This window comes from Lissotriton helveticus, chromosome 12 (genome assembly GCF_964261635.1).
Source record: "Lissotriton helveticus chromosome 12, aLisHel1.1, whole genome shotgun sequence".
NCBI classification, from domain to species: Eukaryota; Metazoa; Chordata; class Amphibia; order Caudata; family Salamandridae; genus Lissotriton; species Lissotriton helveticus.
Genome location: NC_136073.1, coordinates 121,873,154 through 121,900,671, shown reverse-complemented (window position 1 = coordinate 121,900,671; position 27,518 = coordinate 121,873,154). Strand labels below are relative to the sequence as shown.

Here is a 27,518-nt window from a genome sequence, read left to right as displayed (position 1 = left end):
TTTTAGACACCACCAAAAGGTCGTCTATGTATTGCACCAAAACTGATTTTCCGGGCAAAATTAGGGTCTCAAGGCACTTTTTCAGAATCTGATTAAAGATGGAGGGGCTTTCTGTATACCCCTGAGGGACGCGATTCCAGACGTACACGTGACTGTCGAATTCAAATGAGAAAAGAAATTTGCTGTCTGGATGCAATGGGATTGAGAAGAATGCATGTCATAGGTCAATGACGGTAAACCATCCAGCATTCCATGGAATTTGGTATAGGATCACTGCAGGGTTTGGCACGACAGGACAACAAAGGACCACAATTTTGTTAACTTTGCGCAGGTCCTGTACTACCCTGTACTTTCCACTAGGTTTCTTGATTCCAATTATTGGCGAATTACATGGGCTGCTCATTACTTCTTGTATGATGTTTGCTTCTAACAATCTTTTTATTTCTATGGCAACTCCTGCCTTTACTTCTGCACTCATTTTGTACTGTTTAATATTTGGGTATGTTGCATTTTCCTTTATGGCTATTTTAATTGGGTCAACATTTTCCATTAATCCTACATCTTTTCCAGTAAAATCCCATACTTCTGGTTTCACTGTTCCTTGGAGCTCTTCAGGCAAGTCTTGCATTGTCAGTCTTTTAATTTCAGAGTTGGGTCTTGCTAACATTAATTTGTAAATTCCATCTTTGTCTGGGGTTTGAATTTCGACGCCATTTGGTGTGCAAAAGATAGTACAGTTCATTTTGCACAGCAAATCTCGTCCCAATAGGTTTAGAGGACTGGAGCCGCAGACAACAAATCTATGCATCTCTTTAACATTTCCAATTTTAATCTCCATGGGTTTTGTAACTGGGGTAATAATTAACTGATTAGAAACGCCCACTACTTGGATCGCTTCTCCCGAGAGGGGTAGGTTTGGAACGTCTGCTGTTCTCACAGTAGAACGGGTAGCACCAGTGTCCAACAGGAAGGTGACGTCCTTTCCTTCAACCTTTCCTTTAATGTATGGCCCTGACTGGTCCACCGGCAAGGAAGCGCCAATCACGCACTCCTCGCCCCCCCTCTCCTCAGGCACCGACAGTAGGTGTCATCACAGAAAAACGTGTCATTTAACAGAAATTGTGAGGTGCTGCATTCTTATTTTCCCTTACTTCCCACACTTCGGTGTCTTCACCCTGCTGTGCTTTGCTCCTAAAATTTTGTCTAGGTGCACGAGGCAACTGATTCTGTTTTACCTGTTGCTGGGTCTTTCGTGGTTTCTCATTCTGCGTCTGTGGATTTAAATCATTAATTTGGACGTTACCATTCTGTACATGTGGACACTCGTCTCTCCAGTGCCCTATCTGTCCGCACCCGTGACAGGGGAACTTCTTTTTGGCCTCTTCTCTGCTCATTTTTACTCTGGGCTTACCCCCACCCCCGGAGCCTTGATTCTGAATACTGGTTAATTTACTTAACTGTTGTTCTTGTTGTTCTGCCAATTTTACCTGTGCCCACATGACCTTTTCCTTCAATGCCTTTCGTTTGTCTGCCATCTCATCCTCACAATATTTGGCATACTTCAGGACCTCATCAATTGGTTTAGACTGCCAACAGATTTTATTGTCTTTGATCCATTGTGAAATCTCAGGTCTCAACCCTAGCACAAATCTATAAATAAAGTGGGTCATGTCCTTCATCTCGATGTTGTCTAGACCACTGTACGTTTTGAACACCTGTAACAGCCGTTCATAATAGGAATGCACAGTTTCATCTCTATTATGGGTAGTTCTATCTATTAGGGTCCAATCAGTTTCCTTTGCAGGCACTTTTCCCTTGAGATGCAACATTACCTGGTTGTACTTTTTCATTACCTCGGGTGAAGGAGCCCCTGTGTTAGGGTCCCTCGGGAATTCCTCACTAGGCCAATCAATAGCAATTTTGCATTCCGTCCACAAATCTACGGGAACTACAATGTCAAAGAAACCATCCAAATCTTTCCAAAGGCATTTTTGTACCTTCACAAACCTTTCTACCTGTCTGTACCAATCAACAGGTTTTTCTCGTAATTTTGGGAAATCATTAGTAAAGGACACAATATCTTGTCGGGACCATGGAACATGCACATATTTTCCACCTGGCACTTCTCGCATAGGATATAATTTTTCTGCCTTGTCTGCTTCTCTTAAAACATACTCGGAAGCCATCTGTTTTGATCTAATCTCCTCCTTTTTCTTAGCCCATCTGGCTTTCCATTTTTCTAATTCTCCCCATTTTTGCAACAGGTTCAACAATTCTCTGATCTGTACCCTTTTCCCTGACACATTCATGTTTTCTAAATCTTTGTCTGAAAACTCTGCTCTGTAGGGTTTTTGCAACACTTTAGATTTACCAACATCTATTCCCATACTAGCCGCAGTGTCCATTAATTTCTCATGGAACACTCTGGTATTACGGGTGATACTCTTGCAGATAAACAGCAATTCTTCCTCGGAAAAAGTATTTAGTCTGTCTAACCCCACATTTCCAACCATCAGTTCTTCCAATTCTATTCTTAATTTGTAAATATCTAATGGTTTCGACTGAGGATTTGGTTTCTCTAATTCTCGACTCCATCTCTCGATTTCTTCAGGAGTCACTACGGTGGCACTTCTAGTACCAGAAGCTGACTCAATCTGCATTTCTCCTGAATTGAAAGGAGTGTTCTTCCTCCGTGAACCCCTTTCTGGTTCCCTTATCGGTAAATCCATCAAGGAAATCACAGATTCGCATTCACTTGCCTGGTCATCTACAATTAGGGGCTCTTTTCTCGGCTGCACTACAGCTGGGGTAATAATTGGAGGTTTTGGGTTATTCTGCTTATCCCCGTACAAAGGAACAACTGGTCCAATAGTTACTGGGATTGTCAAGGCTTCAGGACTTGTATTTAGTTGGGACATTTTCTGAATGAATTCTGTTCTCTGTTCAGCTATAGCCTCTCGCTCTCTCTCCTGCAGTACTCTTTCCAGGCTTGTTTCATGTACTATTTGCGGAGTCAGGGTTGGGGCATAAGTCGGGGCAGTTGGATGCGTCATACTTGGTCCCTCACCATAATTAGGTTTCAGGAATGGATTCCCTGTGCTTAAAGGTCTCGGCTCCTCCTGATAAGGAGGTATTAGACAGCCGTCTCTTGCACTTACTGATCTTGATCCCTCCTGGTAAGGGGGTCTTAGGCAAGCATCCCCCACACTTGAGGATCTGGGTCCTTCATTATAAGGAGGTGGATTTTTCATTAGCAATTCCTCCAAATACTCATCATCTGAATCCCCACTGGTCATTAAATGTTTTGTTTTCTCTGTCCTTTTCTCTCCCATTGGGGCTTCTAGGGCAATTACAGGGTACAGTCCTTCTGTTATCATGTTCTGTCTCCACTGCTTCATTTTTTTCTCTTTGGCTTCTCCATGCATTTTCGGGTACCATTTACTTATTCCTTTGTCAATTCTAGGTCTATCTTGTTCAAAAGCCTCTTTCTCCCATTCTTCTTAGGCTTCATATTGCGTTAGTCTGGGTCTGGGATGTAAATCATTCATTCGGGTTCTCAAATTGAACAGAATCCGGCTATTAAAGGTACCATCTAATGGAAATACCAAAATTCCGTCATTTTTAGTATATTCCACCCAATTTTCCAACCATACACAGGTGTGATACCCTTTGTCAAATAACATGAATGATGCGGGAGTATTAGGTGGTGGAATAACTATTCCTTCTCTAGTTTTGATGGGCTTATCTTTCTTGAAATAATTTTTAACTTTGTCTACTAAAGTCATTTTTCTTTAGTGAACCCTAAGTATTTCGGATCAGGTAAAAATTCTGGATACCACATATACTTTGCAACCCTAGATCGTGCGCGAATGCGTTCTTCTGTTTACTATTTTCTTCCAATGCTAAGACGTCTTTCAATTTTTCTCAAACCAATCAATTGCGCGATTTCAAAATAATTCAACCCATGAGTGCGCGGCGTTTCTCGTAAACGAGTTCTCACTCTCCTGTGCTCACCCCTCCCTTACAATTCCGCCTCAGCTACACACACGCTGTCTCGACCAATACCAGCGTGGCACTGAGTGACGTCAGCGCAGCTCCGCAACTAACTCCCTCATTCACAAGGTAAGAAACACTTCGAATTCTACCTTTTAAAGTGCAAGTGCTTAGTTAAATTTACAACGAAAACACATTCGCCACTGTACTCGAGTGTCTAGGAAGGAAAAGATTTGTTTCACTGCAAGTAAACTTCTCTATTTACTTTTCAAATACTACGAGTAGATCCCTTCTGCCTACTCTTCACACAAGCATCAGTGAACCTGTTACTCCTTCGACTCATCCACTTTGGGATATATACTAAGCCAAAAGTTTCACTAGTGAACTCCTTTGCTACCAATCAAGCTTAGCGAACCTGCTACTCCTTCCGTGTGACCCTTACTAGGTTATATCACAATAGAAGTTTTGCCAGCGAACTCTTCGCTACCATTTATTCATACATTTATACAGAAAACCCTAATTAGTGCTTCCAGTTCTGCCTAACCTGCACCAATTTTCCTTGAGCAAGTGACCTCACTGCGCGATGGATTCTCCTCACCACCCGCTATTCTGTCCCCGGGGATTCCAGACAACCATGTAACAATCACTAACGAGTGGATTAGTACATATGTCAATATAGCATCAAAAAAACAATTTAAAACATTTCATAATTTTCACAGCAATAAGACATCAATTGTACATTCGGTCGATCTTAACAGAAAAATATTATTTTCACAATTAGCAGTAAATAACCTACCTACCTATCCTAACTAGTCCTACCTAACTTTAACTAGTCCCTAACCATACCTCTGCTACAAGAAAATTACTGATAGAGCGCGCAGGTCACCCGACTATAATTTTACCATATACGTATTGGGCCCATAAAAATTCAATTTACCATATTTATTAATCGGGTAACCTTACACTCTACTACCAGTAACCCTGTTTCCTTCCTATTATATTTTCCAGTGTACCCGACTTACCAATCCACCGCTACTGGCTAAGTCTCCCTAAGAGTGACATCTCTACTGTGCCGATAATAACGCACGACATCCAAGCATGTAGAAAGAGCAAACTAGCTGCAGAGCAAGAGCATGCAGTAGCAAAATCCATATATGTATATGGGAAGAGTAAGTTCGCTGCGGAAAGTACTGTAACATAAACCACATAGGCAGAGGGGAAAAGTGAATTCTCTGCTGCATGTGCGGTTCTAGGATTCTGGGGACCCTGAGCAAAAAGGGAAATGAGCGAGGCCCCTCTAATTTGCATACAACCTGATACATTCAGGGCTGTATGCTTCTCAATAGATGCTCCTGCTCCTGAAGCAGCTTTGTGCCGACCCCTTCTGTGCTATAACCCCTCCCTCTCATCCACCTACAAGCACCTCTTAGCAGCTCATGAAGAGCTGAATGAGTTGATAGAGCGCGCAGGTCACCTGACTATAATTTTACCATATACGTATTGGGCCCATAAAAATTCAATTCACCATATTTATTAATAGGGCAACCTTACACTCTACTACCAGTAACCCTGTTTCCTTCCTGTTGTATTTTCCAGTGTACCCGACTTACCAATCCACCGCTACGGGTACCTATGACCACAATGGATCAGGTAGCTAGCTGTAAAAGAAAGGCAGACACCAAAAGTACCTTTTCTATATTTGCACTCATAAAATAACCACAAACTCAGGACGTTTTGAAAACCTTTATCTAAAGCTCATCAGTTTAATTAAGTATAAGGTTTACAGCCAATAAACTGTCAATAACTAAAATTATAAAGAGCATGTATCCATACAGAAAATAAATCAGACCAACCATTTAGGACTCTAAAGGAAGGTAAGAACAAGGAACATGCTAATAAGAATTTTCAGGAGTTCAGACTAGTCATGGAGTGACTAAAGGACGGGGAAGGATAAGGAACATGCTAGAATGTACCCCTTCAAAAGTGACACAGTACGAGAATTTAGTCAGTCTATGGAGACTCGAAAAATAACATGTGACTATAGGAAGGGTAAAAGTGGAACACGCTAATATTTCAGAGCAATCACTTCATTTAGCTAAAGGAAGGTAAAGAAAAGGAACATCTATTTCATAAATTGTATGCAGGAACGTACTTAAAGGATAGGGAAAAATTGGAACATACTAGTATAACAACTATAATGTATGACCTTTTCATTTATCGGTGCAAAAAAACCATGGAAAATCAATATGCAAGAGTACGTCTTTATTAAAGCAAGGAAAAGAATGAAAGATGCAGAATAGATTTCCCAGCACTATATTTACCTAGAACGGTGTGAAGACCAACCCTGGCCACGGGTCAGTTAAGGACAGGAGAAACCCCAAGGAAGGACAGTCGCCAGTAGGCCAGCAGGTGCAGAGTGGACACCCCAGGACAGGACAGGTAAACCAGATTAGGATCAGGACAGGACCATCAAGGAAAGGAGCAGCACCCGCAGTTCAGTAGCAACGCCTGCGCTACACCCTCTCTGCAGCTAGCAGTCAGAACCCCGATTGGGTTATCGAATTCTCCAGCAAATTGCTCCGCCAGCACTTAAGGTTTTCAAACCCCCCGCTTGGGTCTGTGGAAATTACGGACAGAGTGCTCCGCAGCTCTCTGTATCAGTCACCTATTGAGTGCATTGGGTCAGTGACAGGTCAGCTATTCGGACAAGTCGGACAATTTCTCTAGCTAAAGCTAGGCTAGTTATACTGTTTTCGGGTCAGTGTACCACCCCCCAAATGTTGCAAGTGTAAGAATCCCCAATTTCGATTGGTCCTCAAGTAGGACAGGTCAACACACCAACCGGGATAAACTTCTACAAGTCCCAATTTGCATCTTTTGGGACCGCCTATTGAATTTGGGGTTCCCAGGGTATGTGCTCTTCTCCTGACAATGGACAGTACAATTTTATATACAAATGTTTCAAGTGCGGTACAGTTCAGTTTCGTCCTGCTGGGTCGCAGGTCATTTCTCATGAGCATCTTGACTGTGGCTGCCAGCTGGCTGAGTTCCACTGGTACAAGGTTTTCTTCCATCTGCCAGGATGACATGAGCAGTAGGGACTTCTAAGATGGGGTTTTGAATCCCTCCCAGGCTCAAGGGTTACGATACATGAAAAGTAAAGAAAAACAATTTAGAACATAGAAATAAATGAATACACTATATACCAGGAATCCCTATATGACTCCCCTTACTTTATACTAACTATAACATTAAGATTAGGGCACACAAACAGAAATGCAGAAAGCGGCAGTGCAAGCTTCAGCATGTGAGAACACAAAGCGGCCATCTTAAGTCGAGTGCGCAAGCGCAAAGATTCCCACCAGAACTGCGAGTACGTCACGTCACGTGATTGTGACCAACGCATGCGCAGAAGAAAACCCCGCCAAGCAGCGGGCATTTTAGTGGCAAGCGTATTAAGGTTAATAAACACATAGGCAAGCATCACTAGGATACCCAAAATGTCGGAATAAATGGGAAGTTAGTAAGACAACGATAAGTGGGAGCTCGCACAGCGTTGTGAAATTTGTAGGTTGTGAAGAATTGTAGCGTGCCACTGGGTAGAACACTGTCTGGCCAGGCAGTGTGAGCACAAAGCTGGAAAATAAGAAGGTCCCCCTACTGGGAGGGGAACTAACCAGTGCACAGCAAAAGGACCGTAGTCTTATTCCATAAACATCATAATCACAGCAATCTGTGTGAACGATTTCAAAGTTTTTAATCCATTCATGAAGAATATTCAAGCATATTCATGTTCAGCCTGAAGCGTGTCATTGCACGCAATATAATCCAACCATTGTGTAGTCAAAAAACAAAGTCCCGATGCATTTCGGGCAAAAGCCCTTTCTCAAGGGAATGCTCTACAAGAAAATATAAATGTAACCAGAATCAATAAACTATACAAGATACAAACGATCGAATGCAGGCATGCATAAACCAAAATTTAAAGTGGCTAAACTGGCTTGTGAAAACTATTGCAAAAATGTGTAAAATATCCCAAAGATTACAACATCTAACGGCCATATCGGAAGTTGTGAAAAGGTCGGTAATGCGTGGTGAAAAGACCACCCGTGGTCGCGTGAGCAGAAAATACATTTAAGAAAAGATGTCCGGGAAGGTACCAAACCGAAGTGTGCAGCGGCAGGCGACAAACATGCCAAGGTGTGCAGGAACATTACCACCGGGTTACTTACATGCTGGGAATCTACGGGGTGCCTCGCGGCGTGACAGTAGGGTTGTGTTACTAGGAACGGGGAGTGCTCCTCTTGTTCAACTAACAACGGTGAACACAAACAAAGGACACAGTGCGGAGTGTGAGTTAACAGGAAAAATGGACTGTGGAGTGTAACAAAAACGTCGCCATTTTAGAAAGGTGCAGTGTGACAAGTGAATGAATGTACATTGGGGTGATGAATGGTGTGTACAGATGACATTTATATATGAATGTTACAGATAGCAAAGAAATTCGATTCGATCGTTAAGCCCATTGGGCGCCATCGTTGAGAGGAAACGGATCCAGAAGTTTTCACGTTTTAGCAGAGTGTTCTTATTATTGAAAGTTATTGGTACTTGTTCCAAAATCAGGAATTTGAGTTGAGCAACAGAATGTCTCAATTCGGCAAAATGAGCAGCCACAGTGGATTTAAGATTGTTGGTGCGGATGTTGCTTTTATGTTCTAAAATCCGGATACGGATTTTTCTTTCAGTGTGTCCCACGTAACATTTACCACACGGACACTTCAACAAGTAAATCACATTGTTCGAGTTGCAAGTGGCATTTACTTTAAGCTTGATGGGATGCCCTTTCATGGGATGGCACATGATGTTGCCAGTAATGCAGTTATTACAATTGGAACAGTTATAACACGGTCTCAGTCCTTTGTATTCCTTGTGTGTTTCTTCTTGATTAGGTTTGGTCAGGATTTCTTTGAGGTTTCTACCTCGTGTGAATGCGAAAATAGGAGGTTGGTTGAACAAACCCTTGAAATCTGGTTCCAGGGTCAGGATAGACCAATGTTTTCGGATGATAGATTGAAAACGGTTGGACGTTTTGGAATATTTCGAAACTACAACCAAGCGTTCAGATTCAGTTTTTGGTTTGGTTTGCAATAAGGTGGTTCTGTTTTTTTTGGCACTTCTTGCCATGGCAAGATCCAATATTGGTGTAGGGTATCCTCTTGATTTCAATCTGTCAAGTGTGTGTTGCATTTGCACTTTGCATTCATCTTTGTCAGAAACTATACGTTTAATCCGTAGTAGTTGTGCATAAGGTAGATTGTTCTTTAGACCAGGGCGATGAAAGCTACTGTAGTGAAGGGTAGAGTTTCTATCGGTAGGTTTCCGATAAACAGTAGTTGACCAGTCTCCTTGTCTCCTGTGGATTTCAACATCCAGATAATGTATTGTACTTTCATTATGTTCCCATGTGAACTGGATTCTTTGGTTGAATTGATTCCACGTTTCCAAAAAGGCATTCAACGTATCAGCATTGCCCTCCCATAGTATGAAGATGTCATCTATGAAGCGTAGGTATAGTCGTCCGTGTTCTTGCCAACTGTTTTGGTTCAAGATGTAAGATTCCTCGAATTGTTTCATATAAATGTTCGCATAGCAAGGAGCTGCCGAATTTCCCATGGCAGTGCCATTGAGTTGCAAAATCCATTTGTCTTTGACTGAGAAATAACTGTGGTATAGTGTGAATATTGTCAATTGCATGAGAAACACTTTGAAGTCTGCATCCAAATCAGACAAGGATAACACTTCTTCAATGGATTCAATACCTCCATCATGTGGAATGGAGGTGTAAAGTGAACAGACGTCCACCGTACACATGATCAGTTGGTTGTTCCTGAGTTCGTTCATGATGGGTTCAATTTTCAATAAGAAGTCGGTGGTGTCTTTGACATGTGATTTGGTAGCTAAAACAAACGGTTGCAAATATTTGTCCAAAAATTTGCCTACATTTTCGTGTAGGCTGCCTCGAGTCGACACAATGGGTCGAAAAGGAGGGTGTGTTGGATGCTTATGCATTTTAGGTAGCATATACAGTGTAGGAGGTCTGGGATTGGATGGTGTCAGAAATCTGCGAGTCTTGTCATTGATGGTTCCTTGATCAAATGCTGTCTGAATGATGAGTGACAAATCCTGTGTGTACTCCTTGGTCGGATCTTCTGGTAGAAAATCATAAGTGTTAAGATCACTGATATGTAAGTCTACTTGTTGATCATAAAAGCTGGTGTCCATGATGACCAGGGCACCACCTTTATCAGCGTTCTGACAAGTTATCGTCGGGTCATCGGCCAGTTTCTGGAGGATATTTCTCTCCTTCCGGGTAAGGTTACCACGTTTGACGGTTGTTTGAAAAGGCAGGTTCAAGATTTCTTGTTTGATCAGGTTCTCGAAGGCATCAATAATTTTGTGGCTTTGTGGTGCCAAGAATGTACTGTGGGGTCTCAATCCTCGTAGCATATCTTCTTCTTGTATTGTAACAGGAGTGATGTTGGTAAAATAATGCCTAAGACGGATGTTACGAATCAGTTTAAATGCGCTGACTTCCAGTTCAAGAGTGTTGATAACAGTGGTAGGCACAAAGGATTGACCCTTTTGAAGGGTATTGATTTCATCGCTGGTTAGAATGGTAGAAGATATGTTTATTACCAGGTTGTCTTGGACCTTCACCGTCTGGTTTTCCTGTTCTTCTTGGTTTGCGGAGGCGTTTTTTCTGCAACTTCGGTGGGTTTTGCCCCCCCGGGATCTTTTTGTTGGTCCGGGCCTGACTCTAAAAAATGAACCGAGGAATCTGTAGAAGTGCTTGGTGTTTGTGATTCAGAATTAGGAGTTGCACGGGTTGGTCTGGATCTGCTGTCGTCTTCTGACGATGATGTTTCAGTGGCAGATGCAGGGTTGTAAGGTTTATTAGAGCGTCGGCGGGCATACACCTCTGCCCAGGTGTACACCTCGCCGAGCTTGTAATCTATGGTGTCCCTCTTGAATTTACGCAGTTTTCTCTCCTGGGTCTCTCGAGTGTGTTTCTCGAGTTGAATGCTGATGTCATCCAACATTTTTTTCAGGTCATCTGCTGTGAGTGACTCGGTCAGCTCCTCTTTTATAAGACAAACATGTTGGTTACATTTTATTAATGTTATTCGAGGTTCTTGAATACAAGCAAGACGCTTTACGTGCGAATTCTTGCTCCATCAGAGTGAGAGTTGTATTTTTATCAGAAAGGGTTAAAACTGCCATGGGAAAATGGCTGTCTCATGGTGCCTCTGAATGGGCAACAGGGCAGGGGGCCTGATTGCATAGGAGGGTCCCCCTCAGCAAGTTTTCCCCTGCTTTACCATCGTTGCGAGGCCCCTGGAAGGGGGTCCCTTCCGTGGGCACAACTGCAAGGAGACACCTTGCTCTCACACTAGATGAGGATGGGGTCACTACAGAACCAGTGTGCCGTGGCCTGGTTGTGACACACTGGTGTGGGACCCATGTTTGTTGGCTGAGAGCGGGGCCCTGGGCAGCTGCCTACACTGCCCATGCCTGAGCATACATAAACACGAGCTATACAGACATATGGGATTGAGAATTTGGCAGAGAGGATACTCTGTCACAAAAGCGATGGAGTGCCTTCTCCACCAAAATGAAGATCCGCCCACCCAATTTACAGATGAGCGGCTCGTAAGTATATCAGTCACATAGGCTGTTCTGTTGACGTCGCCGACCCCTGCGACGGCCCAATGGAAGATGGGCTAACAGAGGTTTACCTATTGGACCGCCAGCACAAATTAAAGTGGGCAGTTGAATGGTCAGTTTCACTCACCCTTACTGCCATGAAAAACTTGGCGGTAAGGGACAATGAACAATGAACATTTTTAAACGACCCCTTATACCATGGGAAAAACTCTCATGGTGTGGGGGAGTCATTATTTTTTGATTTTCAAAAACAAAATCTAGCTTTGGGATATTGTCTTTGAAAAAGCAAAAACATGTTAAAAGTTTGACAGAAGGTACTGTAGTTTTGACAGTACAGTCCGTAAGACTTATGCATAGACAGGGACCTCTGTGATGGTGGTTCCAGCCAATGTTTAGAGTTTTTCTGCAGGGCTAGCCCACAACTGTAAATTTGGCAGGCAGAGGACCCTTGGTGTGGCAAAAGTAAAGTACTCCATCATACCGACTGACTTGCTTGATCCATTTCTCGATTTATAAAGGGCCCTCGATTGTCAGAAGGACCGGAAGATATTTCGTTATTTATGCTTTCCTCGTACCACGAGAATAAACTTGTTGACCCCATGGTTTATTTCTAGTTACATTTTTTGCCCTGTAAACAAAAAAGGTTTGATTTATTTTTGGCAGCACCAGACTCGGGAAGCCAAGATATATGGGCCCAGTCGTCTTCTTCCCAGAGGTCGGAAGGGTCTTGAATCTGACACGTCTTAAAACAATCAAACTCACTGAGCTCTCCTGCAGGAGATTAGTTAGAACTCTAAAATCAGGCACAGCCCGAGCACATGTACAATACAAGTTCAACACTGAGATGGTGTACTGGAATAAAGAACTCCAGGACATCAGTCCCAGCTAACACATTTGGTTGCCGGTTTTAAACAAGTGTGGATTCTTCAAGCCACTAGTCTGAATATTGGTTGGCCTGCTCAGTCACTCACCCTTCTGAAGTAGAAACAATGAATGCCACCATGTTGGTTAAGACAAAGCAAGATCTGTTATTTGCAGTGACGCAATGCTGCACAACTGTTTTCTTGTCTTAAACACTTGCTGTAGTCATTATTGATTCCCAAAAGTTTATATAACTGAGTTTTTTTCTCTACATTCTCTCTAAGCAGACATCCCTGGTTCTGGTGTTTTACTGCATCTCACCTACTTTCTGCAAAGTGAAGGTTGGTGCGGCAACAAATTAACAGGAAGAGCCATGCCAAGGATCATCTGTTTCTGATATCCCATGCAGAAGGCGAGCCGTAAAAATATTTGACATGGAAATCTCACACCAAAGAATATGATACAGTGTCTCCAAAATGTAAAAATGTGTAGATCTTTAACACAAGGAAGCAGTTCATTTTAGCACATCAGATTATATCACTGCTTTAAAAGAATTTTTTAAAAGTGAGAGTTTTTAAACATGAATCGGGATAAATTCCTGCCCTCGCCCTGATGACAATGCTATTAGTGAACTGAGAGATAAGGTAGGGGTCATGTGTACTCTAAATGTGGGCTGCATCTTATTATACATGGAGAAAATGTTTATTAAATTGAACAAGAGTTTTTTTGTACAGCACACCTGCTTAGCGCTCAAATTTGAAAGTGCTCACATATGCGATAATGAAGAATAAGTGGGTACTGTGAAATACATTATTTACCTAGGATCACACAGCTAGCGACCAGTTTTTTTGTCAAAAGCATTACAGTTATGCAAGTCATTAAACCAGCAGGTCTGGTAACATTTTTAGGATTTCTCTAGGCTTGCATATAGGTATATAGGTATATGTGAAGAGTAAGTTCTCTGGAAATAACACAAGTCAAACAGGTGTATAGGAAGCATGATGTGTTTTCAGAACAAATTGCGAATATGTGCTCATGCACAGCCTCTAAATTTAACTGAATGGTTTAATTAAGGTGGTTAAAGTTTGATGTGCTCCTGGGGCACAGTTCTTTGATCAGGAGCGTAGTAGAACAAAATCGATGGTTCAGTCCTGAGCATTGGGTTTAATCCCCCTGTGCACAATCTTGTCCTCTATGCAATAGAGGGTTTAAAATTTGTATGATCTGCTGAAGGAAACAGTAGTCAATATTTGTAGTCCAATACATTTTATGTAATCAACTTCAATTCAATCCATTAATGTATAATTTTCAAAGGCCATCATCATGATCCTTTTAATTTTCCAAATTCCCTCTCTTTGTCTCCCTCTCGTTGTCTTCCTCCCTGTCTCCCTCCTTCCTCTGTCTCCCTCCCTTGCTCTGTCTCCCTCATTCCTCTGTCTCCCTCCTCCCTCTGCTTCCCTCTGTCTGTCTCCCTCTCTCTCCCTCTATGTGTCTCCCTCTGTATGTCTCCCTACCTCTGTCTGTCTCCCTCTGTCTGTCTCCTTCCCTCTGTCACCCTCTCCCTCCCTCTGTCTGTATCCCTCCCTCTGTCTGTATCCCTCCCCCTGTCTGTATCCCTCCCTCTGTCTGTCTCCCTCCCTCTGTCTGTCTCCCTCCCTCTCTCTTTCTCTGTGTCCCTCTCTCTGTCGCCCTTTCCCTTCCTCCCTCGTTTTTTTCTCTCCCTCCCTTTCCCTCCCTCCCTCGCTCTCCCTCTGTCTGTCTCCCTTTCCTACCCTCCCTCGCTCTCCCTCCCTTTCCCTCCCTCGCTCTCCCTCTGTCTGCCTCCCTTTCCCTCCCTCGCTCCCTCCCTCTACCTCCGTCCCTTGCTCTCCTGTCTGCCTCCCTTTCCCTCCCTCTCTCTCCCTTTCCTTCCCTCCCCCGCTCTCCCTCTGTCTGCCTCCCTTTCCCTCACTCCTCGCCCTCTGTCTGCCTCTCTTTCCGTCCCTCGCTCTCCCTCCCTTTCCCTCCCTCCCTACCTGCTCTCCCTTCCCCTCCCTTTCCCTCCCTCTCTGTCTCCCTCCCTCCCTCCCTCTCCCTCCCTTGCTCTCCCTCTGTCTGCCTCCCCTTCTCTCCTTCCCTCGCTCTCCCTCTGTCTGCCTTCCTTTCCCTCCCTCCCTCACTCTCCCTCGGTCTACCTCCCTCCTTTCCCTCCCTCCCTCTAGCTGCCTGCCTTTCCCTCCCTTGCTCTCCCTTCCCTTTCCCTCCCTCTCTGTCTCCCTCCCTCCCTCGCTCTCCCTCTGTCTGCCTCCCTTTCTCTCCTTCCATCGCTCTCCCTTCCTTTCCCTCCCTCCCTCGCTCTCCCTCCCTCCCTCCCTCGTTCTCCCTCTGTCTCCCTCCCTCCCTCTGTCTCCCTCCCTCCCTCTGTCTCCCTCCCTCTACCTACCTCTGTCACCCTCTTCTTCTGCCTGTGTGTGCCTGGGCTGAGACAGCTTCCCACACACAGCCGCACCGAGCACTTCACGGGTCTTTAAAAGACCATTTGTATGTTAATGAGGCTTTTGTATTTCACCTCTTAGCGTCCCTGCAGCTCCACTCTGACTATGACTGGAATGCCCGGGCCCCCACAGAGCAGCAGAGTCTGTCAGAGTCCCGCACAGTGTTTGCTGACACTGTTTAATTATTCTTTTTTTAAACCCAGGTAAGATGTCTCAAGGTCCGCCAGGGAAGGCTTGCCGGGCCGCTAGCGGCCCGCGGGCCGTACTACGAGTACCTGTGTACTAGAGAGAGACAAGTTTTCCAATTGCATACAAGGGAAGCAAGAATCAGTCACAAACTATGTTGTGCAAGTTTGGTGAACTAAATGATTCTTTGCTCAGGGACCAATTAGTAAGGTGCACAAATAATAGTCGCATGCAAGAAAAACTGTTGGCTAAAAATCACACTATAAAGGAGGCAATTAATATAGCCAAGTCCATAGAGCACACAGCTAAGTGCTTAAAGGAGATGAGAACCCCAAGTGAAGTTGTTGCTAGTATCCAGAACCATGGTGATCCACAAAGTAATGATAAGGAGAGCGAAGTAATGAAAGTTAAAACAAAGGAACAGATGATAACCAGACAAAACAGGGCAACCGACGGACTGAAATGCTTCAGATGTGGAAGTAACAACCATCTGGCTAACAGCCCCTTTTGTTCCGCACGTAATGTCACATGTAAGAAATGTAATAGAAGAGGTCACTATGCAAGGATGGGGACAGTAATCAAGTGAAAGCTATCTACAGCGAGGGTGACCAAGTACCGAAATATGTTTTTCAGGTGAAAGATAAAGAGGGAGAGGATACCCCCACATATCCTAAGTGTACTGTATACTTAAACAGTAAACCCATAGTTATGTTTGTTGACTCATGTTCACCGTTCACGTTGATCAACCAGGTGGATTTCAACAAGTCCTTTGATGTACACAAACTAGACATCTCAGAACCAGACATATAACCAGAAGGATACGCTAAGGAACCCATACCTTTGGTAGGACTGGTAAAAATGCTTATAGTTTTCAAAGGCAGTTCCGACCTACGGACAAATGTGTGTGTGGTGAAAGAAGGATCCAATCTGTTAGGATGGCACCATCAGAAAGATCTAGGGATCATTCTGGATCCCAACAATAAGGAACAGGTTCTCCTTGTTGAGAGGGAGGAAGGAGCAAATGAGATCTGCAAGGATTACCCGAGTTTATTTTCAGAAAAACTGGGGTTCCTAAAGGATTTCCAGCACAAGATTAAGGTGAAACAAGGTGCTAGGCCTGTGGTGCATAAACCCTGCCCTGTTCCCCTTATGCTGAGAGAGCCTCTAAAATAGGAGTTGGACAAACTACGTGAATTGGGAGTAATACAAACCATAGAAGCTTCAGAATGGTTGGCTCCCTGATTGACTTATCCATGGCATACCATCAAGTGGAGTTACACCCACAGTCTAGACCTCTCACTGCATTCACCACTCCTTTTGGGGCTTACATGTTAAAGAGAATGCCGCTTGGCATAGCATCGGCCGCAGCAGTATTTAATAGAATAGTTCAAAAAGTGTTAAGTGGCATAGAAAAACCGTTCTGCTTCCAAGATGACATCTTAGTAAACGGTGCCACTGTAGAAGAGCATGATCTAAGTTTGCGAACTGTGTTCAGAGAATTGATGGAAGCTGGGTTGACAGTGAAACAAAACAAGTGTAAAATCAAAGTCAGTTCCGTAGATTACCTGGGTCACACCATGGTTGTATGACGTTACAACGCATTCAGTTGTAACGCATGCCTTTACCAAGCATGCGTTACAATGCGAATGCCATTCCCTCGCATAACTTTTACCACGAAAAAGCCTTTACCACGTATACCTGTACAACGATTTTTGTTGTAATATCATGCTTGGTAATGGCACATTCATGGTAAATGCTATCTTAGATCCCTGCCCATATAACTGTTCCCTTGCTCCCTCACCCCTCCTGCTCTCTGATTATTTATTTAAAATACCCCTCCCCTGTACCCCTGCGCGACCCCCCCCCCCCCCGACTCCAAGCCCCCAATCCAATGACACCCTTACCGACTGCAGGGCTGAATATTTAGATAAAAACGAAAAATATATTTATAAAAAAGCCTAACATAAATAAATAGTATAATAAAAAAAATATACTCACAGTTTTTCATAGCTTTCCATCGACAGAATTCTCCTTTTTCTGTTCAGTTCAGTTCATAAACTTTATTCTGGAGCCTCGGTACCCATAAAAGCACAAAGTTATTACAAACATAAGAGAATACTCTGTTGGTTAAAAACATAACAATATAAAATTGTATACCAAATATTGCATGATTATTAGTATTTCTTAAAAACTGCCTGTTAAGAATGATTTTGCTCAAGATAAAACATTACATAAAACCATGAAAACATTTTTCAATTATCTCAGGAGACCTACCGATCCAGCATAGGCTTGCGTGTTCTGATAGCTATTCTGAGAAACGTGCACGTGCGAAAGATCAAATCTGTATCATCCAGGGTTACTATACACAGAGAGGCCTCCTCCAGACTAATAGGCCGTCTCTTTTTAAAATTAGAATTTAAGAGTCACATGGAGTATTTAATATAATACTGACAGAAAAATAGAAAATGTATAATTGATTGACCACTCCTCCCGTCACACGGGCATGGTGTTTGGTTAAGATTGGGGTGGTAACCAAGAGGAAAACAAAGTGCAAATCTGATGGTTCCAGCTCTTAAACGGCATATTAAACTCCTCTCCTAACGACTCAGAGGTAAAGTGAGATATATATGCAGGGGGTAGCAAAGCTGTTCAATAGACATATAATTGCGCACGGATGTTTTCCCAGATTCTGAAACGATCCTCTCTTTATTATATAGAGAGTAAAAAGCGTTTTGCAGTTCCTTTTTGGGCACTACTTCAGCAGTGGTAGAGTCTAGGAAAATATGTTCTTTATTGATGCTGTGCAAGCTTTGTTGCACACCTCGTAACCATGGGATTTCCATCCCTTTATCGCCCTTTAAGCAATTGCTAATGATCTGACGGGTGAGGGAAGTGGCTTGATTTTTCCACACTGAGAGCCAAAAAAAGAGCTGGGCGAGCACAAATAAAATCAGATATGAAGTTAATATTAAGTTCCGTGTGGCATATATATTGGGGGGGGGGGGTCGGGATTGGGACACCCAACAGTTTCCTACAGAACCTGTTTTCTTCCTGTTGGATACATGAACTTTTTGCTACGCCCCAAACCTCAGCACCATATGTAGCCACCGGGATGAACTGTAGTTTATACATTTTCTGAACTTCTAAAATGGCCCAGGTGGTCTTAGGATGAGGAAGGCTCAGGATCGAATTGGTGGCCTTTGAGAACTTGCTCCTGGAGTGAGCTAAGTGCTCAAACCAGGAGCCGTTCGCAGCAAAGTCCAACCCCAGATAAACAAATGAACGTGTACATGTACATTTTTGACTGTCTACTGTGATAGTACCTATCTCTCGCTTCCCCGCTCCACTGCACATTAAAAAGGATTTCTTAAAATTGACACACAGGTCTAAGCCATCCATATACTTATTAAATTTTTTTACCAAAATACGCAGAGAATTAGGGTTGCGGCCTATAAGGACCGCATAATCTGCGTATAAAAGTAAAGGGATAGGTTTCCCATTAATTTTGGGGACAACTATTCAACCCATTAATATAAATGATGAAGAGAAGGGGGCCCAGACCCCCCTTCCTACATCAATAGTCCCCGAAACCTCCCCTCCCATACCAATCCTCACCTGTGCCTGGAGATCTTTATGAAGATACGCTAAAAAGTGGACCAAAGGCTCATCCAGCCCGCCTGCCAGATGGATTGTCCACAGCTTCGCCCTGTTAACAAGGTCGAAAGCTGTGGACAAATCCATAAATGCCATATAGATCGGTGACCTCCGTGCAATGGTGTATTTCCCAATAACAAAATTAAGGTTATGGCATTGTTCGACTGTTTCCACCTTGCTACGGAAGCCTAACTGGCATGGTTCTAAGATATCATTTTCCTCTGTCCAGGTTAAAATTTTGTTATACAGAACTCTCCCCAATATTTTTAGGGTATTGTCTATTAGGGATATTGGTCTGTAATTACACGGCTGGGACCTGTCTCCTTTCTTAAAGATCGGTACTATGATACTCTTGGCCCATGTGACGGGTAAATTGGCAAGAGTCAGGCTATTAAAAACATTCAGAAGCAGTGGGGCCCAGAAATCGGGAATCCATTTAATTAAGTCAATTGGGAACCCGTCTGGTCCCGGGGCTTTGTTCCCTAAACTCTGCTGAATGGCCTCTTGTACTTCTGAAATAGTTATCTCTATGGGGCTAAGATGCCAGGTACATACGTTTCTGCCCCCGATAATGGGGTGGCATATATTTCAGAGAAATAGTTTACCCAGGCATCACTAGAAATATTACAACTGATCGTGGTTGATAACTGACCCATTGATCGAAGATCCTTTACTGCGGCCCAAAAAATGTTGCCTTTTTTGTACTGGCCGCCTCAGAAAGAGTTTCCTAACGTTCAGTCAGGAGGGCCTTCTTTCTGTTTGCAATTGCCAAGTTATATTCCTTTCTGGCCAGTTGAACGTCTGTTGCACACCTCGGGTTGACTGATAGTGCCCTACGTAGGTTTCTATTTGCCAATGTGCATTCATGGTCGAACCACCTTGGGCTACTTTCCGCTTGGGGTGCGGGTTTCGATAGAAGTGTTTTTATGGCTTGCCATAAGTAGGTAAAATCCTGGATTATCTCTGTATGTGGGTATTGCAGAGACAGGCAGGAATCAGTAAGATGCATGTTGCCCTTAATTAATTCCCTAAATACTTTACCACTATCAGCCCCCTTCCAGTGTAACCTTAACTTATCAGTCGATAGCGTCAGATTCAAAGCTTCGCATTCAATCTGCAATTCGGGTCTTGGGGCGGAATTCAACAATATTCTAATGGGGTTATGATCCCCGTGATCCGATGGAATGACTTCTGCTGCTTTTAGTTGGTCTTCAAGCAAAGGGGAAATAAAAACAAAGTCTATCATGGAGCAACAGCCCCTACCCCCAAACGTTGGTTGCATATGGTCAGTTGTGTTTGGCCCGCCCACCAAATCCATAACATTGACCAGGTTATATGATCTTAGAAGCAGAACAAGTTCGTCACCCCTGGGAGCTGATTGCCCGGAATAGCCCGACCCTCCATCGAGCCTCCCCGCTAATAATTTTGGCATTAAAATCACCCCCCAACAGAACCCCTATTGGGTCCCCCTTTTTGGACTGTGTATCCAAAAGTCAAAGAGCCCAATACATTTTTCATTAGGGACAGAGTGAAAATCATTATTATAAAAATTCACCAGATAGAAACAAACTAGCCTTTTAAAAAGCACAGCTTGATAATTTTGGCTGCGGGTTGGAATAACCTTAAAACTCCCGAAAGCAGCCACGTTAATCCCTATAAAAAGGCCTCCCGACAGTCTGCCTATCTTGGGTGTTAAGGCTATCACACTAAAACAGTGGAACCCTTCGATGTTCAAATCTTCTGTGGCCCAGGTTTCCTGGAACATGACAACATCATGTTTCTTTATCAAGCTTAACCAATCTCGGTCATCAAGTCTTGATCGTAGTCCCGCCACGTTCCAGCTTAGGACACTTAAGTCAGGCCCACTGCTACCTCTGGGTATAGCTGTACGGTCTGTAGTTTTGTTGGGTATGTGGGTTGTGCCTGACATTAGCCCTTCAGGGGCTTGTGTGTTGAGTGCCAGAGGTGATAGTCAGTCCTGACTGTCTAGGTTGAAGAGTGCATGGAACCTATTAGTTGTTGGCGCATGTGCTTCAGTGCTCCTTATTGGTATTACTAAGGTTTGTAGAAGTAGCCCAAGGGAAGTGCACTAATGTCTGTTGTGGCGGCGAATGTCTGTTCTCTGATGGATAATAGGCGGCGGACTGTTAGACCTGTCAGCCCTAGGGTGGTCTTTCCTGGTGATATTTTGCCCTGGCCTCATTTTCTCCACCTATTTTTTTGTTGGCCCTTAGGTCTTCGGGCACCTTTTCACAGCTAACCTATGTTAGGGTGCAGGTGCTCTCTATTTTCAACATGGCTGCCACTGGCCCCTGCTACTGCAGCGTGGTCTTTTTAGTGTAGCACCTTAGTTGCCAGGAGCAGGCTGGGTCCCCATGCATTGTTGCAACACCAGACGCCCAGCCCCTGTCCATAGTTAGAGTGGGGAAGCTCTTGGAACCTTCCAGAAGGAAGGCGGACCTGACTTTTCCCGCCTTAGAGAGTGGTCACCTGACCTGGGCATATATAAGCCAGGGAGGGAACTTTTTCCAGTCGGTTGGGGCATCACTGACCTGGGGAACCCACGCAGGAGTTTTAGGCGGGAGGGCCTAGTGAGGAACCTATGCTACTGGGAGTGACAGGATTTAGGTGCTGCCTCTTAAGCTCAGTGAGGAGTCCAAAGCTAGCCCCCTGATCTGGCCCAGTGGTAGGGAACCCCAGGGCCCATCTGCAGTGACTGAGGAGAAATTCTTCAAGCCTTCAACTCATTCACCCCCCCCTCTTCAACTTCAAGAAACAAGCAACTAAGGGCGCAGAACCATCCAAGCGCCAAGAAACCTACTTCATGAGACCAGGTACTGGACTGAGCTGCCCTGCGCATTCCCTGCCTTCAGCTGGGCCTACCTTTCTCCCCCTGGCTGAACTGAATGACAAGCGCTATAAATTGCCCCAACCTGCCTGCAGATCTGACTGACTAACTTGTGGAGCGCTGTAATCTGCCCTCCTGCCCAGCACTGTGTCAGATCCTGCCTGCCCTGTCAGGAATCGTCGAAATTGCCTCCCTGCCCTGCCGGCGCCTAGCGCTGAGAAGCGCCGCCAAGCGCTGTACCTGGCCGCCTGGGGAAGCTCCCTCATCACCGCGGCATCAGCGCCGCTCACGCGATGCCTCTGAGGCCCTGCCGGCCCGCCCTGGGGCTGCCCACCTTTGCGCTGTGTCCAGCGCCGTGTTTGCCCCCTCGGTGCCAGGAGAGGGCCGCCGCATTGAAACTGACAGGCCGCGCTAGGCCTGAAGCCTACTTGGAGCCCGTCACGTGAGCGGGAGCGCCGCCGCGTCATCGGCCGCGCCCCCGCCCAAGCTGCCTCGCCATTGGCTGTTCCCACCGGGCCCCGCTGACACGGCCCGGCGCTTGGGGAAAGCCGTGTCTACCCTCGAGGGAGACGTGGAGCCAGAGAGCCCCCGGTGGAGCCTTCCCCCCTGATCTCGCTCTGGCCCCGGCGCCTGGTGCCCGAAGCCAATCCGGCACAGCGCTGGGCCGAGTGAGGCCCTGGAAGGGTCGAACACCCCTTTCCCTCACCATCGACTACGCAAGGGCCCCGGAGGGCCGAAGAATAGAGGTAACCCCCTGGGGAGGAGGGCGGTAGGCCGAGTGAGGCCCGAGGTCGCCCCTCCCCCGGGGTTAACTGTGACTGGCCCTGTAGGCCCCCTTTCTGAATGTGCCTCATTGCATTATTCTTCGTGAGCCATATTTACAAGCCTGCATTATTCTTCGTGAGCCATATTTACAAGCCTGCCTTATTCTTCGTTAGCCATATTTACAAGCCTGCAAGAGTGAAAGTGTACCATGTTTACAAGCCTGTTAATGAGGGGGAGAGTCGCTTCACTGTACTGAATTTTCTTGCAGAGGTGGACTTCCATAACACTTTTGATGCTCTGATCTGGGTCGCAGTCGGCCCATATTGACAAGAAGAAAGGCTTGTCACAAACGACTAAAGGCTGTGTTCTTTAAAGTTCTTTGTTAGACTGATAAGTACTTGCTGATATGTTTTATTCCTTTCTAGGAAGAGCGTCCATGAGAGGTTTGATGTGCTACTTAGATGCATTATAATTGCGCTTCTTGTAGGATCCTCCAGGTTTATACCATTACCCCTTTGCCTGTCCAAGAGTCTGATGCGACAGGCGGGGTCAGGTAATGTTTCATTGCATAGATGAGCTGGCTGTAGTTTTAATGAAAAGCCTTACTGAAATGTTTATTCTTCACAGGAAATGCAAACTGCACGTGATACAGGGAATATCTTAATGAAATACTTATCTGAAATGCTAGTGAATCACTAATGCCTCGCTCTAATTGAAAGCCTATATAAAAGATCTTGATTTTTCAAATACAACATCTGGTGTGGTCTCCATTATTGCGCCACTGTGTGTTTTATTGGATGTGTGTGTTAAGTGGCTGCTTTACACAAAAGACCCTGGCCGCCTTCCTGCTCGAGCCATGCTACCCCCGGAGAAGTGGCGGTCCCAGTTCTTACATTGGTGCCGAGCAGTGGGATCCAGGACCTGTAGCTACCTAACACCCTCCAGTGAGACAGAGTGTGCTGCAATTAATTGGACACCTATCGTGCTACAAGCAAACCCAATTGCTCCCCACTGTCTAGCCTGCAGCAAAGTGTGTTGAACCAATATTGTTGCCTACGTCCTAGAATTTTTCTTCCAGGTTATCTAGGTCCTCACCTGACAGAATGGAGTTCCAGCTGGCTGACCTTGATAAGTACACGGCAGTGCAGTTAAGGGAGTTTTGTCAGGGGATGGGGGTGCCTGTGGGGACGAGAGCTGTAAAAGAAGAGCTCCGTACCGCCTTAAGGGCATGGGTAAGGGCCCACCCAGAGGAAGAGGAGGATGGGGAACAGGTCACACACGGGGAGGTGGATACTCAGGAAGACCCAGGCCTGCTCAACATTGACATGTCAGATAATGTGTTGCCAGGACCACGTTCCAGGGCAGGGAGCAATGCATCTAGGGAGAGTGTGTCACCGCAGGAGTACGAGGACAGGAGGGAAGAGAGGCGATTGAAGTGGGAGCTTGCCAAGTTAGAGCACGAGAGAGAGAAAGAGAAGATAAGAATCTGGCTTTAGAGAGAGAAAGGGAAGATAAGCAGTTTGCTTTGGAGAGAGAGAAATTAGAGTTGGAGGAAAAGAAGCTGGCGCACGAGCTGCAGATCAAAGAAATGGAGCTGCAAGCATTGCAGTTGAGTGCGCCAGGAAGTCCTAATGGTGGCAGCGGACCAGAGGCTCAGCAGGAGCCCAGATTCTGGTTACCCAAGGAGGTGATAGCGAGCTACACCAAGGGGGATGACATTGCGAGGTGGTTGGAGGCGTATGAAGTGGCCTTGACTGCCCATGGGGGGCCTGAGAAACATTGGGGAGGTGGTTTGTACCGGTATATACCTCCTGATGTCAGGGACTCACTCCTGTATTTAGAGAAGGCAGACCAGTTTAGGTATACCCCCATGAAGGAGGCGCTTATCAAACATTTTGGCCTCAACCCTGAAAGATATCGCCAGAGGTTTCGTGGCAGCCATAAGCTGTCCACACAGAATTGGGTGGATTTTTTTGAGTATGCCCGAAAGGCTCTGGATGGTTGGGTGCGTGGCAGCGAGGTGCGTGATTTTGAGGGTCTGTATAACCTTTTTTTGAGAGAGCACCTCTTGGATAAGTGTTTTCCGGAGTTGCGCCAACATTTGGTGGACCGCAAGCTTACTGATTCCCGTGAGCTCGCGGAGGAGGCGGATATTTGGGTTAGCACCCGGGTGTCACACAAGGGCCCCGGGGGAGATGGCCCGAAAGGCGGACAGGGCGCCCCTCAGAAGAAAGAGGGTGGTGATAAAAGACAAGAGTTCTCACGAGGCCCACAAACTAGACAGTTTGGGAAAGGAGTAGGTACCCCACCTCAGAACCGTTCCCCAAAACCCACTTACCCTGACAAGAGTCAGCAGCCAAAAGTAGTCCGGTGCTATGAGTGCGGAGAGGTCGGACACTACAAGGGAGACCCCTTGTGTCGCAAACGACCCTCAGCCCCCACTGGTGGCAAGAGTCCCGGGGTGGCTAGTATAGCGCTTGGGTTGGAGCTGCCCCTAGATAGGGAAGGGGAGTGGACAGGCCTGACCCTGGTTTCACTCGGGGATAAGGAGATGGTCCCAGAGACGCCCTTACCATCGAATACTGCTAAGTACCAGCAGAGGGTGAAGGTCAATGGGGAGGAGGTGTTCGCTCTGAGGGACACAGGAGCCAGCATGACCACTGTAGTGAGGCGGCTGGTGTCCCCTGAGCAGTTTGTTCCTGATGTGTACCATCCGGCCGTGTTGGCTGACGGCAGAATGAGCTACTATCCTGTGGCTCAAGTTCCCTTTGATTGGAGAGGAGTGTCAGGCCCGTTGAGAGTTGCGATCAGCCCTGCCTTGCCTGTGGACTGTCTGCTCGGTAATGACCTCGAACATACCGCCTGGAAGGAAGTGGAGTTTAAGGCCCCCACTGAGATGCTGGGATTACCAGGGTGGACGTGCGTAGTCACGCGGTCCATGGCTGCCCGGCAAGAAGCTCAATCCGGGTTGGAGCCTGAAACAACGGCCCAACCCACTGTCGGTCCAGAGGAGAGTGTTGTGGAGGACACACCCCGTGTGACGGATGGGGAGCCTGCGGAGGTAACCCCGGAGTCCGTGGAGGTGGATGTCGTTCCTGTGGGGGATTTGCCGACCCTTGCCGAGTAGCATGTGGAAGGAGGTCCTACCCGGGAGGAATTCTGTCGGGCGCAGAAGGAGTGCCCCACGCTTGAAGGCATGCGGCGACAGGCCGAAGCCCAAGTGGTGAACAAGGAGACCGGCAACTACCACGTGTATTGGGAGGATGGCCTCCTGTACAGTGAACCAAGGGTTCCGGTGCATGGGTCCTCGAGGGCCTTAGTGGTCCCCCAGTGCTACCGAGCCTTTTTGATGGAACTGGCGCATGAGATACCTCTAGCCGGACACCTGGGCCAGGACAAGACCTTTGCGAGGCTAGTCCCCCATTTTTATTGGCCTAGGATGAGAGTTGCTTCTGACACTTATTGCAAGACCTGCAAGACTTGCCAGGCCAGTGGCAAGACGGGGACCAAATTGAAGGCCCCATTGGAACCACTCCCAGTGGTCGGGACCCTGTTCGAGCGGGTCGGTATTGACATCGTTGGGCCGTTGGACCCTCCGACCTCTGCGGGACATCGGTTCATTCTGGTGTTAGTGGACCACGCCACTCGGTACCCGGAGGCCATTCCTCTGAGGACCGTTACTGCACCTGTAGTGGCGCGGGCCCTGATGGGGATATTCACCCGAGTGGGATTCCCCAAGGTCGTGGTGTCGGACAGGGGCACAAATTTCATGTCGGCCTACATGCAGGCCATGTGGAAGGAGTGCGGAGTGACCTATCGGTTCTCCACTCCTTACCACCCCCAGACTAACGGGCTCGTGGAGCGCTTCAACAAGACCTTGAAGGGGATGATCCGGAGTCTGCCAGAAGATCTGAGGCGGAAATGGGACATCCTTCTCCCTTGCTTGCTGTTCTCGTACCGCGAGGTACCCCAGAAGGGAGTCTGATTCAGCCCCTTTAAATTGCTCTATGGCCACCCCGTTAGGGGACCCCTTAGTCTGGTCAAGGAGAGTTGGGAGAAGACTTCGAAGAAGCTTCCCCGGGATGTTGTCAACTATATGCTGGCATTCCGCAGCCAGATGGCTAAGCTGTGGAAGGAAGCCTCAGACAATCTGGAGGCTAGCCAAGCCGTCATGAAGGAGTGGTATGACCAAAACGCTCGGACGGTGGAGTTGGATACTGGACAGAAGGTGTGGGTCATGGAGCCTGGGGAGCTTAGTGCCCTCCAGGACCGGTGGACTGGTCCGTACAAGATTGTGGAGCGTAAAGGCCAGACCACCTATGTCGTGGACTTGAAGACTCCCCGACAGCCCCACCGGGTGCTCCACGTCAACCGTCTGAAGCCTCATCATGAGCGATCAGAGCTTGCTCTCCTCATGGTGACGGATGGGAGCGAGGAGGAGGAAAGGGAGCCTCTTCCTGACCTTCTAGCGGCTCAGGAGAAGGATGGTTCAGTGGAGGGAGTTATCCTCTCCCCATCCTTGACCCCAGCACAACAGAGGGACTGCCGCCAGGTTTTGGCGCAGCACGCCTCGTTGTTCTCCCTCACGCCTGGAATTACACATCTGTGTACCCATGATGTGGACACAGGGGACAGTCCGCCAGTGAAAACCAAGTCTTACCGGCTGTCCGACAAAGTGAAGAACAGCATCCAGGGTGAGGTGACCAAGATGCTGGAGCTGGGAGTAATCGAGCCCTCCAGCAGCCCGTGGGCTGTCCGGTCGTTCTAGTGCCAAAAGCGGCTCCACCGGGCGCCACACCAGAACTTCGGTTCTGTGTGGATTATCGGGGGTTGAACTCTGTCACTAAGACAGATGCTCACCCGATACCACGGGCAGACGAGCTGATTGACCGGCTGGGAGCAGCCAAGTACCTCAGCACCATTGATTTGACATCAGGGTACTGGCAGATTGCCATGGCCGATGGAGCAAAGGAGAAGACAGCGTTCTCCACCCCCGAGGGTCACTTCCAATT

The 27,518-nt window shown here is 46.4% G+C and overlaps 1 protein-coding gene across 4 annotated transcripts in view; it reads right to left on the bottom strand.

Moving 5' to 3' along the window:
- Positions 1–27,518, bottom strand: part of GPC2 (glypican 2) — a 195,323-nt gene that overhangs the window by 117,099 nt on the left and 50,706 nt on the right. The window contains exon 2 of one of the 4 annotated variants that reach the window (XM_078670810.1): positions 17,238–17,359. The exons of 1 other annotated variant lie outside the window; for it this stretch is intronic. In XM_078670810.1, the coding sequence (XP_078526936.1) occupies positions 17,238–17,247 (10 nt within the window). In that variant the 5' untranslated portion in view covers positions 17,248–17,359. The remainder of the gene's footprint in view (positions 1–17,237; positions 17,360–27,518) is intronic. 2 more of the 4 variants (XM_078670811.1, XM_078670812.1) reach the window with 2 other exon arrangements.